The sequence below is a fragment of the Electrona antarctica genome, assembly GCF_951216825.1.
Source record: "Electrona antarctica genome assembly, chromosome: 7".
Lineage (NCBI taxonomy): Eukaryota > Metazoa > Chordata > Actinopteri > Myctophiformes > Myctophidae > Electrona > Electrona antarctica.
Genome location: NC_136812.1, coordinates 28524871 through 28544566, shown reverse-complemented (window position 1 = coordinate 28544566; position 19696 = coordinate 28524871). Strand labels below are relative to the sequence as shown.

The 19696-nt window shown below is 43.6% G+C and overlaps 2 protein-coding genes across 2 annotated transcripts in view; one reads left to right on the top strand and one right to left on the bottom strand.

Annotated features, from left to right (window-relative positions):
* The window catches only part of lrp8 (low density lipoprotein receptor-related protein 8, apolipoprotein e receptor), a gene marked incomplete at both ends in the record, with an annotated part of 197538 nt that overhangs the window by 59006 nt on the left and 118836 nt on the right, over positions 1-19696 (top strand). The gene's annotated exons all lie outside the window — the stretch shown is intronic.
* On the bottom strand, positions 9451-11670 carry LOC306927265 (phospholipase A-2-activating protein-like; the record flags this gene model as incomplete). The annotated part of the gene is made up of 1 exon (XM_079506974.1): positions 9451-11670. The coding sequence occupies one exon, from the start codon at positions 11668-11670 to the stop codon at positions 9451-9453; it is 2220 nt and encodes a 739-aa protein (XP_079363100.1).

Below are 19696 nucleotides of genomic sequence, written 5' to 3'. Positions count from 1 at the left end.
AATTTAACTGGGATAAGCCTTGGAGGGTTGCTGGTGAGCATACTGTGAATTGAAGGACGTCCATAGTATGATCTAGGTTCACTGACTGTTACACTTGGAAACTGTCTTCTAGCCAGCAATGTCTCCTGCAATTCTAGTTATTGCTTTATCTGAATCAAAACACATTGAATTCCATTATTCCACTAATTCCACAAAAGCACTGGTAGAACAGAAAAACATAAACCTTACCGGTCATGCAGGGCATGTATAGCGATTCCTGAGGGTGCATTTGTCCTCTCAGCTGTCGTTAGAGGTTGTTGTTCCCAAGGCTAGTACCGTGTCTTTGTGAGGTGGCGTCCTGCTGTTCTTGCAGATTTACAGGCTCTGGTGCCATGCCAGCCACACGGTGCCGTTTCCTTTGACCTGGCACGCTCGCCTGGTGTGCACCTGCCTTCGTCTGTGTATGATCATGGGGTCTGTGTTACTATACAATCAACAGGAGATTTGGAGCCATTTGTGATCACATGCTGTTGATTGTCTCCACCAGGCCGAAGGCATGGGGAGAGAGTTTTTGCACTCCGTCCGTGTGTGTGTGTGTGTGTGTGTGTGTCCGTCCTTCCTTCCTTCCTTCCTCCTTCCTTCCGTCGTCCGTTATCAGCTAATCTCCGCCACGTTGGCCCGATCCATGCCAAACTTTGCACACACACTCCTGGATGCCAACAACGAACCTCTGCCCCAAATATTCTTCAACGGCCTGTTATAGCGCCACCATGAGGCCGATTAGGCAAAACACATTTCTGTAGATTACTCGTACACATTTTATCCATACATCACACAATTCGGTATACACCATCTTCATAGTCATGTGATCACACAGATCTGCACCATTTCCCATCTTCCATCCTGATTGGCTAAGATTGGCTTCCAAAGCTCACATGATTGGTCCGTTTCGAACTAAATGCCACAAATCACAAACACAGTGTGCAATTTCCGTGAATTATACACGCACATTTCCACTAGGCCGAGGACGACATGCACTAATTTTTTTCCTAATCAGCCTCATGGTGGCGCTATAACAGGCCAATTCCTGTTTTTAGCTATACTGCATCGATCTGTATACAACGTATGTATGCGCACTCCCTAGAGGCCATGGAAAAACATTGTCTCTGCATCCCTCCACATCTGCCGGTTATAGCACCACCATGAGGCTGATTTCTCGGCATTGCTTATGTTAGTCGCACAGATTTCATCCAAATCTCACGCAAATCGGTACATATTGATCTCTATAGTCATGTGAACAAGACGAGTCTGTTGGATTTCTCAGATTCTACACTGATTGGCTAACATTGCCTTTCAAAGTTTTCAGGAGTGGCCCGTTTTGTTCAAAATGCTGCTCATCCAAAATCTATCCTCAGAGATGCTATGAGTGATCTGGCTCTGCATTTCCTCAACAAAATAACAAACAAACATGTTAATATTACTAACATTTTGCCAAACATCTCACACAGTCCTATCCTCCTGGTGGAGACCTGTGCCAGAAGGGCACTTTTTCTAGTTAGATGCTGTTTTTATGTTTATTTTTTTTTATCAAACCAAAGCCTGTCCGGTATATCGATTTGGCTGATATTTTACTTCAGATGTGTTATTTACCAATAATATGCCTGAGGCATATTCTATACCCTAAAAATATGATCTAATATTAATATTATCTATTGTGGGCATGTTATTATAGGCAAGAATATATACTGGTATTTCTAATTTAATCAAATACATCAAATATAGCATTTTTGGAAGCATAATACCGGTAGTACAATTTCAATAGACAATAATGATAGTGAGGAGCATAGACACCAATAAAACCAAACAGATCACAACTTAATTCTTGTTTTTGCGCGTGCTTATATGTGACTTATATGTAGCTAATTAATTTACCTAATGAGAAATAGGAAGACAGGCATGACCTGATGGGGAAAAGAGCGGGGATGCCAGGAGAAATATTGGGCAAACATTAAATAAATAAAGACTTGCCATCAAAGAGAGAACTCCAGTCCGAAGCTATGAGTGAAGCTCTCCACATGAATAATAGAATAGAAATACCTATGATACATATATGTTTTTTATATTTATAAAAACCCTTCAAACAAGCATACCTCAGGCAACTGTCTTTTTTGTAAAGGGAATACTTAGTGAGTATAAGGGCTGTCAAACGATAGTTGAAAGCTAATCAAATCGTATCAAAGATAAAAGTATCTGTCTTCCTTTCAAATATAGGCTTATTGGTTGAGCTAAAATGAGCCAAAAGAAAGGGCAGGTAGCCTACCCAGGGTGTTACATCGCTGTGCTTTTTCCCGCTATTTTCAATTATTTGTAATATATATATTTGTGACATTTTTTCAACAGATTAATTCATAAATACTAGATCAGTCCCCGTTGTGAATGATGCAAGTTGGATACACCTGCGTACTCGTTGTACGCGTTCATTTTAACGTTGTACCCGTCCATTTTAACCCTTAAACCCTTATAACAATTATGCAATGTGAAGTGAAACTGCCAAATATGCTATTTACTGTAGATCTTGAATAACGACAAAGTACAAATAAAATATATTTCATGGCTTTACAGATTTTTGCTGAAGAAAATTGGACTCAGACTCCTGTCAATTTCCCCTTTGGATTAGTTACCTTCAAGCTTTTTTACTCACTTTTTTTCTCTGTCTTCCTCTCTCTCTGCCTCTCTCTCTCTCTCTCTGCCTCTCTCTCTCTCTCTCTGCCTCTCTCTCTCTCTCTGCCTCTCTCTCTCAGACAAGGCTTCTCTTATTGTCACTGCGTCCTGCGACTGTGCTCCACTCTGTCACTCTCTTGGGAAGAACATACTTTAGTTGTCAAGAGATTGAAAGGATTTTAAAAGCAAAACTATTCAGGAATCCTGAATTGAACTGAACCGCTTTCTGTCAGCTTTAGCTGATGCTAAAAATCAAAGCATGTGTTAGATTTATGCATACCGAACTACCCAGGTTATACTTTCGTCTTACATCAGCTCTGTGTGAAAGCCACCCCACAGACGATACCAACACCTCCATTATTCTCCCTGCAGCGCTTCTTATTATATTAACCCATTCAGGCCTGACGTCGACATTTTTAAAAAAAGTTTTCTAAATCATGACAATTTTCGGAAAGATTTGAGGCACATTTTAACGATTTTTCAAAAATAGCAGATCTACAAGTTCATAGCGCGCCACTCGGTGGCGCGCTATGAGCTTGTAGATCTGCTATTTTTCAATAGCTAAATTATAACAATGTTTAAAACACCAAAACGGGTTCCCGCCCCAAAATGGGTTAATGGTTAATGTGGTTAAACGCTAACGTGACATGGATGCGTTCCAGGTCTGAATGGGTTAAAGCATTAGAACTCTACGTGAAATAGTGCTCTCAGAAATGGCCATAGAAATGCCTTCTCGCCTCCAGTATTTTCTCGTCTGTGATGCTGTGCAGGTTGAACGTTCTCACTTATCTTGGCTCATAAATTCTAGTCTTCATTTATTCTGTTTTATTCAGACAAGGAATAGTGATGTTTCTTTATGGTGCCCAACAGGATATGAGCTAGCTTGCCTTTCTTGGATAAACTGCACCTACATCCCAGTCTCAATCAGACATAATGAGAACATTGTCTCCCGGCACTGTGGAGGAGCACGGCTTATCTCTGCTTTCACCATTAAGGCTGCTTATCGCCCCAGGAGCTGCCCGCTATCATTAGCACCTCCTCACAGCCACATCAAGTTTTACTGTTTTACTGTATTGCTTTTCACTGTTTCCCTGTCTCTGCCCCTCTAGTCTTTTCATCTTTAATCTATCACTTTTCATGTGTCATTTGCGCCGCTTGCGTCGCTTGCTTGGTTATATCGTGTTCTTTTTTCTCCATCTACCGCCCCTTCTATGTCCAGCTTTTAGTGTATGTAACCCAGATTTTGTCCTAACACAAACATTAAATGCCATTGACAATGAATGGGCAATTTTGAGTACGTAACACAAACATTGATGACAAAGGTGAGGACGCAAATTCTGTATGATGATGTACGATGATAAGAGTGCGCCGCCCCTCACTTCACACAGGTGTGATTTTTGTTGTGCTCATGACTTAAGTGAAGCCCCCTCCCCCTCTTAATTTAACCCAATCCGTCCGATTTTGAATATTTGATGACGTCACACCATGGGAGCTACCGGAGGCTAGCAACGAAAGCTAAAAACAGCTAACAGACGGTAAACCCGAGATTTCTCGTGCTGGCAAAGGCGGTTGCGAGCACGAATCCTGAGATTTCATCATACATCACATTCCGTGCTCAGCCAATCAAATCAATCACTACTATGGAATACACACAGACGCACAAAGAGGGGCTAAAAAACTATAATAAATGTAATGTAGAGTTAACCCTAGAAAGAACACTAAAAATCACACCCGTGTGAAGTGAGGGGCGCTCTTATCATTATACATCATCATACATCATCATCATCATACATCAAGGAAAAACTGAATTTATGTGATTGGTTAGCCGATTTGCTCTTATACAGTACAACATTTACGTCATATTTGGCGGTCATTTGACCTAATTTCTTCTTTCATTGTCATTGGCAAATATGAGACGTGTGGGGACAAATGCTGTATGAGGGCTAGCGCCCCTCAAATATAATAAATGTAATGTAGAGCCTACACCCTACTAGAATACAGATGTGTAAATATAGCTTCAGGTTTTGGAATGTGCTGAGATCAGTACGGTGCTGAGAGTGCAAGAATATCCAGATGATTAGACAGTCTTTATGGTGGTTGTATTACATTAGATGTAATGTTCCAGTCACAACAGCTCTGGAATCTTGCTGCTGTTTGCACACTGCTGTATTTCATCCAGCAGATTTGCGAGTTTCTTGTTCAGTAATGTTTTCAAACTCCTTTTGGGTGTTTATACCCTGTGGAAAGTATGTGTCTCTGATGTCTTGGTTACATCTGACAGGTAGTTAGAAAGTGCAGCTCGATTTCCACCTCATTTCGAGTGCAGTGAGTGCACACCGTCAGTCTTCTCTTGGGAAGTTGGGAGACAGGTTTACCTGTGGCAGCCTCCCACGTGTTCACTGAGTGCTCTGTACATATAGTGAAGGATTTCCTTCATATCTTCACACTATCTTTGTCTTTCTCCCATTTCTCGATCCCTTTTGCGGGCATTGACACTAATTGTTGCCTGATTGCCAGAGGCAAATAAAGAATATTCTCCATCTCTGTCTCTGTCTGACACACAAACATGCATCAGCGTCCCAATTGTACACTGTCAGATGACTGAGACAGCAACATCAACTGCAGGGGTTATAACAGAGAGCATGAAGGAATTCATTGCTAGCCGCCTGAAAATCTAGTAGTGCTGATCAGGACAATATGTCATGCGAAGCTTAGCCAACCCGCGAAGTCGATGGGTTGAGTTGGCCAATCAAGATTCCCACCCATCGTCCATCCACCCGTGTGTGTGTGTGTGTGTGTGTGTGTGTGTGTGTGTGTGTGTGTGTGTGCGTGTGCGTGCGTGCGTGCGTGCGTGCGTGCGTGCGTGCGTGCGTGCGTGCGTGCGTGCGTGCACATCAACTCATTGCCAGTACTCCTACTTCTGAAATTGTAAGTAGTATTCATTCTCTTTGACCAGTTTGAAGGTAACCCAAACGTCTGACAAAGTGTAATTCGACTGGAATTAAACTTTGGATTTGTCTAGTTGGCATCAAAAAAACAATCCTTGGAGCTTGTCATGTGACTTACAATGTCAAAAATGTAACTTTTATTCAAATGTGGTGTCATTGCAATGTTCAATAAGTGGGGCACAAGTTTATATTATTTTTCAGTTCTGGCGTTTTAGGTCACCATATTCACACAGCATTAATTTCCTCCCAACCCATGAATATGACGTGAGAGCAAAATGGCTGCTGTGTGAATATACAGTAGCAATATTATTTGAACAACATCTGCAAAGTGTGCAGCTTGCAGGAAGACCATCTGTTTGCTGCTCTGGTCACATACATCTGAATACAGTGAACATGCCTTTGTATTATTATCTGCACGGAATACACGTTATTGTGAAACGGTTTAAAAAGTAATTAATGGCAATCTCAGTCAGGTTAAGGAGTGTTCTAGAATCTTAACTAAAAGACATCTACAGTACGTGTACCATAGATCAAGGGAGGGTTATGTTTCTTAAACCTTCCCGACACAAATAAAGCCACACTGGGACTTATGAAAACACATTACGACTCTTGTCACTTGCTCCCCCATTTTGGCTGGCGACCCTCCTTTTAAGACGCACTGATCTAGAACAAACTCTTTACAGACAAAGAATAGAGATGCCTTTGGGAGGCGCCTTCAGGGGTTATGCTCGTAACTTTTGCCTTGGGCTTTTGTTCAGCATCAGCCATTACTGCCCAGTCATGGCCCTGGCTAGCTTTTGAAGCAACATCCCTTACGCCTTGTATTTGGCTTGCCTGCCAAAGAGAGGTGTGTGTGTGTGTGTGTGTGTGTGTGTGTGTGTGTGTGTGTGTGTGTGTGTGTGTGTGTGTGTGTGTGTGTGTGTGTGTGTGTGTGTGTGTGTGTGTGTGTGTGTGTGTGTGTGTGTGTGTGTGTGTGTGTGTGTGTGTGTGTGTGTGTGTGTGTGTGTGTGTGTGTGTGTGTGTGTGTGTGTGTGTGTGAGTGAGTGTGAGGGGGATGTCTGTCTAAGTGATGGGGAGGAGGTCTTTATGGAGTCTTAAGGCCCATGCTAGGGACAGAAGAGGGGACAACATTAATCTGAGAGTTCAAGCCTATAGTTGTCACCCTTTTTGGGGTGGGATTGGCTGGAGGGGGTTGACTTAGGGAGACTGACTTAAAGGCCTTGAGTCTGAACAATGGCTACCCTGTGTTGTGGGAAAAGGCAGGGAGTTCACAGTTCAACCCACCGCATACTTAGACGTTCACAGCTTCCCCTGCTTTTCTTCCTCCTTCTTTCTTTCCCCATCACTTGGTAGGCAGCTCCATGTATTCTGTTCTGTCTATCCTCTGCTCCGCACTACTCTTACTTACCATTTCCCACCCTGCTCTGTTGCCCATTTTATTCTCTAACCGGGCCATGTGCAAATGTTTCCGATATGCAGCCAGCTCCATCGCTTCTGCTACTCTACTTTCAACCGTTTCAACAACTTTGTTTCTCCTCTTTGGGTAAAACCACATCCATAGAACCTACAGTATGTCCAAAACCATTACTTTTCAGGAAATGGAAAATAATCAATTGATCCAATGTAGTTATTATTTAGTAACGCTGTTGTTCATACTTTAAAACCAACCCACATGCCCCTGTATGGGGCATGTGATTATAGGCAACCATTTATAAAATGTTCAAATTGCAGATCTAAGCTCTCAACGTGTCAAAAATGTGTTGTGAGCTTGTAGATCGGCTATTTTCACTACTTTTGAGTGACACTGACATACAACAAAATATAAAATAGGGCATTCATTTATGAAAAAGCATATCAAGTTTAATATGAATAATTGAATATCTGTACAAGTTCCCGACAGTGACAATAATATTGTTTTAATGACATATTATGTAGTGAGAGAGGGGGGAGAGAGAGAAAAACGACGAGTCCGGGAAGAAGGAAAGAATATTATGCAGAAAGAGGAGAGAAAGGTAGAGAGGGAGAATAGGAGGAGAGATCACCTCCAGACTGCTAGTTGAGGATTATTCTCCTTTCCGTTAAATCAAAATTCCATTTCTGGTTTTGACTGTAGTCCCCGCTTTCTCTCTCGGTAATACAATTAAGAACCATAAGCTTTTCCCAGGAATAAAGGGGGATGGAAGGGGGATTGTTCCATGCTTCAATGATATCGGGAAAAGGTGTGTGTGTGTGTGTGTGTGTGTGTGTGTGTGTGTGTGTGTGTGTGTGTGTGTGTGTGTGTGCGTGTGCGCGTGCGCGTGTGTGGTAAGAGAGGGAGAGGAAGGGACGAAATGACATGCAGGCTTGTCCCCCTCTACTCAATCTTTCTTTCTCTGTTTTCTCTCTGCCTCTGTTTTCTCTACTCTATTTTTCTCTCCCCTCAAAATAAAGATACACTCACTGACACACAGACATTTCCATTCACATGCCATTGTGTGCCATGGCGTTGCTGAGTGTTGCGTTCTTTTGAGTATCTACTATCTAGTATAGGCCTATTACTGTATATTTGGATGAGTCGGCTGCTGTTCTCTAACTACATACTTCTGACAAAGTCAAACTTTGTTAGATTGTTTGTTGCAAAGCAGCGGTGTAATTTCTTGCTTGGTTTTTTTTCCAGTTAGCTGAACAGACAATGTGATATTGTTGTGCCTCAGTGCTGCTGTGATGCCTTGGTAATTGAAAGTGGATGAGACTGGCCGGGTCTAATGATTCATTCATTCAGTTCTGTTGGAGGAGAGGCTTTGGAGGTGGCAGAGTGATATGCCACTTTGCTCTAATAGGAAGATGTCAATCTCTTACAAAGATTGTTTTCACCAAGAAACCAACAACCAGTCTGTGGCATTTCACTGTGCCACTGACACTGAAGTGAACTTTATATATTATTTGATGCTTGATTCAAGTTGATTGATAATTGGTTGACTCCATTGCAGGGAGCAACTATCAGCTGTGGGGTGTGGGGAACATACCAACAGTATGAGGGTTTGTTTATAGTACTCTGATTTATCATTGTGTATATTATGTGGATAATGTGTGGAATATTATGTAACACTTTAAATGTGTATAGGAAATGTGATGTCTCTGGACATTGAGTAACTGGGGAAATTGTGGAATCAATTTAGGGTTGGTATGGTCCGTGGGAGGGGCTTAACCTATATAAGTAGGGAGACTTCCCACTGCCAGTCAGTCAAAGCAGGACTGCAGAGGTGTGAGGACCGAAGACCAACATGCCCAGTTGCTGTGTAAATACCTTTGTTCAGTTTTGATGGTCTGTGAAAAGGTGAATAAAGAACAGACTTCTCTGCATCCAAGGTCTCTGTCTGACAGTTTTTTCCAACTTTTGGCTGTTCTTCCTACATGTGCCTTATATGTGTGACACAGTCTTTTACATAGCTGGTCCCAGCATAATACTTAATTAACAGCTACCTGGCCACTGGGGTACCTTAAGCACGCAGTTGGTCCAGCCACACCTGAAAAAGGCTGTTTTAAGGATAATGTTGAATGTGCTAAATTACTTGCTCCTATGTTCTAAGTTAATTCCAGCTGACTGCGCCATGACCGCCATCCTACTTTTTCTTAACCTGTAGTGTTTGATACTAGCATGGTTCTCAAACATTTTTAGAACCCCGCCCTTTGATAAAATGTTTAACTCCGGGACGCCCAATGATCTACGCTATAAAATCCTCAGCATTGTAGCTGACGCTGTACAACTTTAACCAAATGAAACCCATAACTTCTCAAGGACCCCACTTTGAGAACTACAGATCTACAGTGTAGTAACAGTATACTCCTGTTTGGCAGCTGCCCCCTTGGCTACCTTGGATCCGACAGCTTTCTTAGCTGGAGTTTTCATGGTTGCCGTTTGTTTGACAACAACTTTCTGGGCTGCCTCAGGTTTGACAGCCTTTGTAGCTGGAGCTTTCTTGGCTGTTGCAGACCTTTTAGTTACTTTTTTCTTTGTGGTGACCTTCTTTGGTCTTTCAATTGCAAATTGTTTGGCAGCTACAGGTTCTGCACCTGTAAAGGAATCCACCACATGTCTAGGAGCACCTGAAATAGTGCTTGGCCCTGGGATGTACTGATCAGAGCCTGTGAAGGGATCGCCTGTCAAGCCTGCCTGGTTTTCAGATGAGCCAGGGATCTTGTGACCGGGAACACCAAACCCATGTCGGGCCTGTTCCCGTACAAGACCTCTGGTGTTCTCTATAATGAAGTAGGCAACTTGGTCCAAAAACATTGGACTGCGGTTGTTCTTCTTCAGAACGTGATATGCTGTCAGCCAAGGGTCTTCTGCAACATTATAAGGGAGCTTCATAGAGGGCCCACCGTCGTTCAAGTCAACAGTGAAGACAAAGTCATACTTCTTCCCCTCGTACATAACCATATTGGACGTCTGCTGGTTTGATCCTTCAACTACATCTCCGATCTTCATCCAGCAATCATTACTGATGGTCCACTGGTATGCCTCCACTTTCTGCCCATATTTAATTAGCTGTGTCTGGCCATCGTGATTTCCAGGTTCATTAAGGTGTTCCCTCTGAGGTAAGTCTTCCAGTTGGATGTCTCCAGAGTTTCCTATCTTTAAGTCGATGGTGGGTTTAGAGAGTTCATCCTCAAAGGCTTGCAGATCTTGTGGACTGGCTATTCGGCCCTCATTCTCTGTAAACACACGGATGATGCCATCACTAGCACCCACAGCTATGTCACCGTTGGGCAGGATACAGCAACACCAAACTGACTGAGCGGGCAGGTGAATGGTCTGGGAGCATTCCCCTTTACTCCATATTCTCACTGTTCCGTCCTGCCCTGTGCTTACAAAGTCTTGGCTGTTGGGGAAGACGGCCAGGCTATAGATGTAGTTTGTATGGCCAAGATAGACCTGTACGCATTCTCCAGTCATGAGCCACCTCCTTACACTGGCATCATTGCCACAAGACAAGAACTGTGTGTTGCTGATCACTGCTAGTCCCCTTACACAATCTTCATGACCTGTAAATACCCTCACACAGTGGCCGGCTTTCCAAAGTTTGATTGTCTTATCCACTGATCCAGACATCATGAGGCCTTGTTGGGGTAGAATGATCACCGCCAACACTGCGGCAGAATGACCCTGCAACGTCTTCAGGCACTTGTCTTTGACCCAGACTTTAGCTGTTGTGTCACAGGAGCCACTCAGTAGCACAAACTTCCTTCCCCTGGAAGGGATTGCTGCTAGAGTGCAAACTGTGTTCCTGTGGCCCTTGAGGGTGAACATGGGTTGTGGTCTGTCCTGTGTGAAAACACAAATATTATTGTCACTTCCACCTGTGGCAATAAGCCCTTTGGAGTAGGTCTTGTTAGGTGCGATGATACATACACAGGATACAACATTTAAATGGCCAGACATGCAGTGCACCTCTCTGAAACCCTTTTCTGGGCAAAACCTTTTCCTTGAGTTGGGTAGCCAGAGCCTTCCGGTCCGGTCTTTGGAGACTGACACGAATCCTCCATTTGGAAAGACGGTTGTTGCAAGTCCCCTGACGTCCATCTCATGTGCTGGGACAGAGCAGCTGAGTTTGTATGAGTTAGCTGGCTTCAGACAGACCTCAGATGGAGTTTCTGAGTATGCACCAACTCCTGTAAAGGGATTTGTGATATCTCCAGGAGCACCTGTAGCCATGCCTGAACATGAGTTGTACTGACTAGCGCCTGTGAACGGATCGGCTATCAAGCTTGGCCTGTTGTCAGATGAGCCAGGGATATAATGACCGAACCCATTGAGGTCACCAGTGTCAGTTTGCGATGGTTCCAGCTCAAGTCCTTTGGTGTTTTCTATGATGAAGTTGGCAATTTGGTCCAAGAACATGGGGCTGAGGTCGTTCTTCTGCAAAAAGTAATGTGCTGTGAGCCAGGGGTCTTCTGCCACATTATAAGGGATCTTTATAGAGGGCCCTCCCTCATTCAGTTCAATGGTGAAGACAAAGTCACACTCGTTACCCTCATACATACATCGTGCACCCATATAAATACCACAAAAACACGTTTTATTAGATTAACGTTGCTATCAACCCATATCTTTGTCTGTAGCCCCTTTTATACTGTGGTGCCTGTCATCCCGCTGACGGCACTATGACGCAGCCGTATCCATTATGAAGTTCTCACCACAGCTACGCCCAAATATGGTATGTCTGTGTCAGTTTGATGTCAGCTACATACAGTATACAGCTTGTGTTGTACCAACTTGGTTCATTTGCAAGTGTGACTCGCGTCACGGCAACCACACTGGTTATCATGAGACTGTCACAATTTGTCCATATATGGACATTCCCATATATGGGCTTAATATTGATGACATCAGGGATCCCCATATATGGGCATAAAAGGGATTGTATTAGTGTGGGTGCCCTAACAGGGCATCACCTGGGAATGCTTTTTTTCTTCCTGTTTTTGTTTAATTTATGTTTTCGGGCCAGGAGGAAAGCCTGGTCTGTGTTACAAAATTGCCATTGGATCCGGTCGGGAGCGAATGATATTGTTACGTCATGTTGTAGTCATTGTTTTGTAGTCAGCAGGCCGGAACCATCAATATGGAACTTCCTTTTCCTCAAACCCGAAGAATAATAACAATAAAAGCGTGACTCGTTCTCTTGTAGCCTGCAGATTTTATTGGGAAAAATCAGCTTGAGGGAAAGGAAGTTCCAGATTGAGGGTTCCGGCCTGATGACTACAAAACAATGACTACAACATGACGTAACGATATCATCCACTCCCGAACGGATCATAAACCCGAAAAGGAATGCTGCCCAGGCTAGGGACGGGTAGGGTGTAAAATGTGTGCTAATTAGTAAGGCCAGACGGGGCCTCGGGCCATCCCAGTTAGGGCCCAGGTAGGCCTTAATTTTCGGGCCTGTTGAAAACTCTAGTTTTCACCAGCTTCCGGGCGTGGGGCAGCTGACTTATTGGTCTTGAGTGTACAGGAATGTCAGAACAGGTCAGCTTATTATATTTGGAGATCCTAAGGTTTTGATGAGGTCAGTTCAACATATGGAATGAATTCTGTACTGGCCATATATGGAGTGTGTCACGGGGCGTGACTGACTGACGGGAGATGCAGGTTTTCATAGTAAACTGCGACCTACTGTCACAATTACAGTAAAATGAACTGCCATTGATGCCCCTGGACGTCAAACCAAATCCAACACTTAACTGCGATTGATGTCCCTAGACGTCAGAACCTTGCTTTTAGTGATTACGCTAAAGATCGCTCCTCAGCATACACACATCGTTTGTATACATCCGGTTCACGTCTCGGGTCCCGTGGGCCTTCAAAATAAGGGTCTTCACAGAAAAGCACTGGCAGTGGCGGAATAATGTTAACAAATTATGTTCATCATCATCTTTTATAGGGCTGTGTGGGCATGAAGATGACCTGCATCTGACTACCAGCATTGTTGGTTGTTGTCATATGCTTTCTGCAACAGCATGGGCAGTGCCTAAGCAGCGATACGGTGCCATTGAGACCATAATTGGCTTTTCACTGAAGCAAATTCTGCTGATGCAATTGAGCCAGTGTGTGGCATAAAGGTTAGAGCATTATTAGGCCCCACACAAATGGGAGAATGCATTGAGACACATTGAGACAGATGCCAAAGCCAATCTCTTCTCTCAACCAAATCATTGGGGAGTGAAACACTCCCCAATGATGTGCAAGAAAGTTTCGCACATCAAACTGAGACATTTAGATGGATTTATGTGGACTTTTTGAATCATATAATTGGAAAGTGCAATATTGAGTACACTTACTGCACTTAAAAGCGAATCCAATAGTAGACATGCGCATGTACAGTATACTCACATGCAAGAGTAAACATGCATGGCATAATATACTGCAGTCCACAATGTGTTCCTTGCATGACACCCTCCCACATCACCATGTTCCCCCAACTTCACCATTATTACTGCCTTTCCTTCATAGTAAATGTTCAATAATTCAAACCCTGGTTCCGTTCTGTGTTTCTTCTCTCAACTGTGTGTGATTGTGTGGCGCTATGCTCAGCTCTCTGCTAGCAAGCTATGGAATTACGGCTACCCTCTTGAGTGCCTTTGGTTGTAGTGAAAGAAATCAACTGTGGCACAGCTGTAAATTATTCCTCTGGAGAGCTAAAGGGTGGAAGGAGCTACATCCCACATTCCCACTCCTGTCCTCCAATGCCTTCATCAGATCCCAGTCGCCTCCTATGGGCCCTCTTATTTGTCAGGGCTGAAAGAGCCCAATGATGCCATGACATGGTCGAAAATAAGAGGTTCTTTACTACTGTACTACTGTGTAGGGCAGGCAAAGGTGCACAGCAACATCTTGAGAGGTAATTTAACTCAGAAGGAAAAGGTAGAGAACTTTACTTCAATCATTGCACTGAGGCTGCAGGGTAAATTAGATATTCATATTAGATGGATGATGGAGGACATTAAGTAATGACAAGGTTAGTGGTTGGTATTTTCTTTTTCGACTGTTTCAGGATATAGTATAAGCAAGCAAGCATTTTACTTTATGTGAAACCTGCACTGCACCACAGTGGGATAGCTTAACTTAAAATATTCTGAAGCAAATGATACAATACACGTTTAAATCCATTTCTAAGCTTATGATCTTTGCCAATAAATATGATGATGAGTTTGGCTTCTCTTGCATTGACTCATTTCTCCTGATTACATGGTTTCACACGTCCTCTATGCTCTTTCTGATTACGTTTATTCAAGCTTCTTTTATTTCGTGTCCAACTTCCCCCAAACCCTTTCTGAAACCCTCCCCATTGAGAGTTTAATTTCTGCTCAGGTCAATATTTACCTTTTGTTGGTTTTGATGCTACATTGCTGCATTGTGAAAGTGATAAACATGCATTTGTTTATACCACAACTAGTCTGCATATTTTTCTTCCTCAGTACATGAGCCTTCTCAATGCTGATGCATAAACAAATTAAACTTGAATCTTAAAATGTAAGCTTTCTGTCATTTATGAGTTAAAGAACATTATAAATGGGATCTTTAAAGCTTTGTTTACATGGTAGACAAACCTCTGTTGTCTCTTCTCCCTCACCCTCTCTCCCTCTGTGCCTGAGCGAGGACTTCCTTGCATTCTGATCATGGGTCTGTCTGTTGTACAGGCTCCTAAGAATACTAATCAGCCATGCCTTTCTCCATATGCAGACTTCATTCAGTCAAGGGGGAAATATGATAAATGGATGCTCCCGTATTGCTCCTACCTATTATCTAGTGAGAGCCCGACTTGTAGCAACACTGAGAGGGAATTGAGAGGTGTATTATGGCACACATCACACATGATTGAAGTCGCAACATATAACCATAGTTCCCCTGAGTATGCAGTAAAGGGACACTACAGCAGAACTAAAGATGACCCAAAAGAAATTGCTTAAGCCATTTAGGCCTGACGTCGAAATAAAAAAAATAAGTCTTCTGAAAGAATATATATTCAAAGATTTGTGCCGCATTTTCAAGATTTTTCAAAAATAGCAGACCTACAAGCTCGTAGCGCGCCACTCGGTGGCGCGCTATGAGCTTGTAGATCTGCTATTTTTCAATAGCTATAAAGTATTACATAATGCTTAGTTAAAACACCAAAAGGGGTTCCCGCCCCAAAATGGGTTAAAAGGCACTGCAAGTGACAATCTTGTTGCCATCTACAGTATATAGCAACATTCGGCCTCAGTCCTAAACGGTTTACTATTTCTCAACAAATTCCTGCTTCACACATCTTCACTTGGAAACTTTATTATTGGCCATTGGGTATCTTGCTCTATCGTAGCTCTATTGTAGCCTCCATCCCTAAAGCAGTTGCCTCTTGCATGTATATGCATGGAAAAGTGCTGAAACCTTGTACATTGTACTTCAGACATGAATGGAGGCGTGCTGATTCAGACTGACAGGGAACAAAGATCATTTTGGACAGGTGTATTTCCGTTTTTACGAGCATCTGTGCTAATCATGGATAAAAGAGTAGGTAGACCGTTATAATTTGTGCAAAGAAGATTCTATGCCTTTTCATTGCTCCTGGCAATAAGAGGATGTGTCTCAGATCAGCTATCCTGCTAGCCAGGGCTTTGGGTGGTCCACCAGGTTAAACAAAACCCCCCAAGTGTTTGGCAAAAGCTACACGCACGCATGCACACACGCACGCACGCACGCACGGACGGACGCACGCACGTACGCACACACATCATCAGGGACTTTCAGAAATGCTAATGTCTGTGTGGCATTTGACCATTTTGGTTTACACATTTCTCTTCCATTCACAGTCTTGGATAAAGCCCTGCTGTTATCACAGTAAGACAGAGAGTTCATACCATCTCATCCTGCTTTAGTTGGCAGTTAGTGGAGCGGAGAGAAAAAGTGGGCTTGAACCACTACACTCTTTCAACATTCCTCCTTTTGATTTAACCTGCACGCACGCACGCACGCACGAACACACACACACACACACACACACACACAAACACACGCACGCACGAACACACACACACACACACACACACACACACGCACGCACGCACGCACGCACGCACGTACGCACGCACGCACGCACGCACACACACACAAACACACCTGCCTCACCTGTGGGGATGATGATCAGAGCTAAACAGCCTTCTGGCGGGGATGTGTCTGATGGCTGCTGCCCAGTCTAATTTGGCACAGGGCTTACACCAAGCCTCCCCTTGGGATGCTGGATCAAACCACAGCCAGAGGAAAGGAAGATGGAGTGGAAGGTGTGTGTGTGGGGGTGTGTGTGTGTGCGCGCGCATGTGTGCGACTGTGCGTGTCCTCATATAGCTGTGCTGCTTTGTATCTAAGAAGTGGTGGTTAGAAATACAGAGAAGCTCTGAAAGGAGTCTTATCGGCAGCTCTTGCCGGCTTGCCGAGCGGCCATCATTTCCATTTTGTGAGCGAAACTTGAGTGTGAAACTTTGATGAGGAGCGATTTGCATCTCTGGGTGGCTATGAAGAGGTGGGCTTTGTTTGGCGACACCAAAAGCTGTGCCCACACACTGGTGTCCCACCCCTCCCCTCCTGGCATGGCTTCTTGTTGCTTGGGCCTGTGGCTGCTCTCCCGTTCTGGCCATGTGACTATGAACACCTGCTGTGAGCCCTTTCTTAAAGCTCCCTCAGAACAGTCCAGGGGCCGCTGATCCCAAGGGCTCCACACTTCAGACAGACAGACAGATCAAGCAGGCTGGATGAAACGTGTGCACAAAAAAATCATAAAAATGATACATTGAAGCCTTAAAATATACATTTGATGTTCAGACATTCCATTGCTCAATCCCAACTCTGACCTGAGGTGACTTGAGAAGGATTACAAGAACAGACAGGCATCTTGTATTGGTAATCTCAAAATACATACAGTACAACCCATCTATTTAATTCTAGAATGCAAGGGCAAAAGTCAGTGTAAGTCTCCCCAGCCATCCTGTTTTAACCACTTTCACCCTGGCGTCCCTATTTTGGGAAAACATTTTCAGTTTTTACATTTCTTTAAAAAAAATAGCAAATATACAAGTTCAGATATATGAGATGTAGGCCTATAGCTCGTAGATCGGCTATTTTTGTAATTTATTTTTTAATATGGCGTTAAGTGGTTAAAGCACTCCACAAGGTTCAGTGTTTGTCTTTGTCCCTCTCTGTCGCAAGCAGGAGTCAGGTGATGAGGAGGCCACATGGAAGACAGTGTGAAAGGAAAGAAGAGTGAAGAGGAGGGTTTAGAGGGGAACGCTGGGGTTGTTTGTACTCCAGCAGCCCAGGATATCCATGGATACTCCTAGGTGACTGGGAAGCATGCGGGAGGAGGAAGTACCGAGTGGTTATTCCACAAGCGTGCCTTCGATACCCACGCTGATTAAAATAGAGGTGCACAATTAGGGGTAACTTTGGGTCATTCCTGCCCCCAAACATGCTCTTCTTTGCCTCCTTCCTCGTTGTTATGTATGGTGTTGAAGGAAGAAGGCATATTGTTATTAAGACAAATCATCTTCCTTGAAATGATATGGGGGGGAAACAGTATGCCTCCCCAGGCAGTATTACACATTGTAGAGATGAATAAATTAGTGGTTACTTTTCTCAAATGTTTCTAATGTTTAATCAGCAACCCAAGTGCTTTGCCTTGATGAGTTTACTATGCAAATGCTGCTCTTGACGTTGATTGATAATACGTATTGTATTGTTCACAGCTCTTGTAGTAATGTCAGCATTTACCACTGTAATGAAGATGCAAACTTGTGCAAATTGCCAAAGTTACAGTAATTGGCATTGCAATATAGGAATACAATACACACTGTATGTAGTTTTGCATCCACGCTTGTGGAAGTAAGTCAGCTACACAACAGATAATGAGACAGATAACCAACAGATAGTGAGAGCGATAAAGGGAGGTGGACATGGTCTGCTTAGAGAGCTGTGTTGAACAATACACCTGCAGATGGTATGGAAACCAACAAAGAACTGAAATCCATTAAGAAAGCACAAAAGAAGTTCCTTGCTGCTCAATCTTAAAGTTGAGATGTTCTAAGATAAGGTTAATGTGGTGGAGGTAATTTGGCAGGTTTACAGAGAGTTATGATTCATAAGCTGCAACAAAAGCTCTGTCAAATGGTCTATGTTACTCCTTTTCACTTCCCTCTCTAATGTTCCCAAATCAAGCGGCTTTGCTGGCCACTGAAAAGGCTTAGTCTTTGTGTCATTTCTTCCGTCAGTTGCCAACGATGGAACATGTAGCCCTAAGAGGGATTAGCCGAGGAAACATGATTGCTTTGACAGTGGGCTAAAGCTATTTGGCCTATAGTAGTAGCACTGACTCAACAGTGGTAGCCCTTGTATGGCTTTGTCATCATGGCACAAGACAAGGATCCTGTGGCATTGTTGCAGAAAGGTTAATTTGACCTGAGGCTAAACTGACGCACCTGTTAGAATCTAGCATGTGAATTTCTTCCTGTGGGTCACTGGAGAGCCACTTGGATGAAAGAAAGTTAATTGAACCACAGTGCAATCTCAGGTCTTTCTAGGGGCTTCTCTTAAACCCACATTATCTTTGAGATTGGTCTCTGGTGATGTGTTGGGGCTGGGCTCCAAAGAATGGGCAATCTTGGCTTCGGTGTACAAGACATTTAATCCAAAGTGACTGTAACCATGGTCACAAAGTAGTAAACAAAACCCTTTCATTCAAAATGCTTTGTCGATCTTTGTGATGTTTGAGAGCGGTATGGGAATAGGCTTTGTGCACATGGTCTATTTTTCATTTTATAACATAATACAGTAGGCACCTAAATATGAGAAAAGAACATGTGAAAGAACACACACGCGCGTTATGTGCGCACACGCACACACACACACACACACACACACACACACACACACACACACACACACACTCACTCACTCACTCACTCACTCACTCACTCACTCACTCACTCACTCACTCACTCACACATACACACACACACACACACACACACACACACACACACACACACACACACACACTACATACACATCCTCTCATCTAGGAATGTCATCGACGTTTCTGTTTTCCTCACATACGTGCACACGCTATTGTCTAAAATTGACAGGTTTTTGTTGCGTTCTGTCTTCTTCTTGGGGAAATTGGTTCTTATCTCTGAGCCCAAGGCCATGGCACTCTTACCCAATAGATGTTTGTTTTTATTTATTTTTCTAATCAGTGATCACAAACAAAGGAGACAACTGGCTGTTTGCCAAAGAGAGAAAAGGGGTGGGAGCAGTGGAGGGGGGGGGGGGGGGTGGCAGGGAAGGGGAGAGGATAAGGTACGCGGAGTGAATAAGCGTGCCAGGGAAGACAAAAGGACGGAGATTGTATACAGTGCTTTTTGTGCTTCTGACAGCACAGTGGAACACAGACGGAGGCGGAGTCAATCTGTCACCAAAAATAATCGCATTCCACCATCGCATAAAAAAATAAAATCCCGGGCCAGGAATGCAAAGCAGTAGGTTG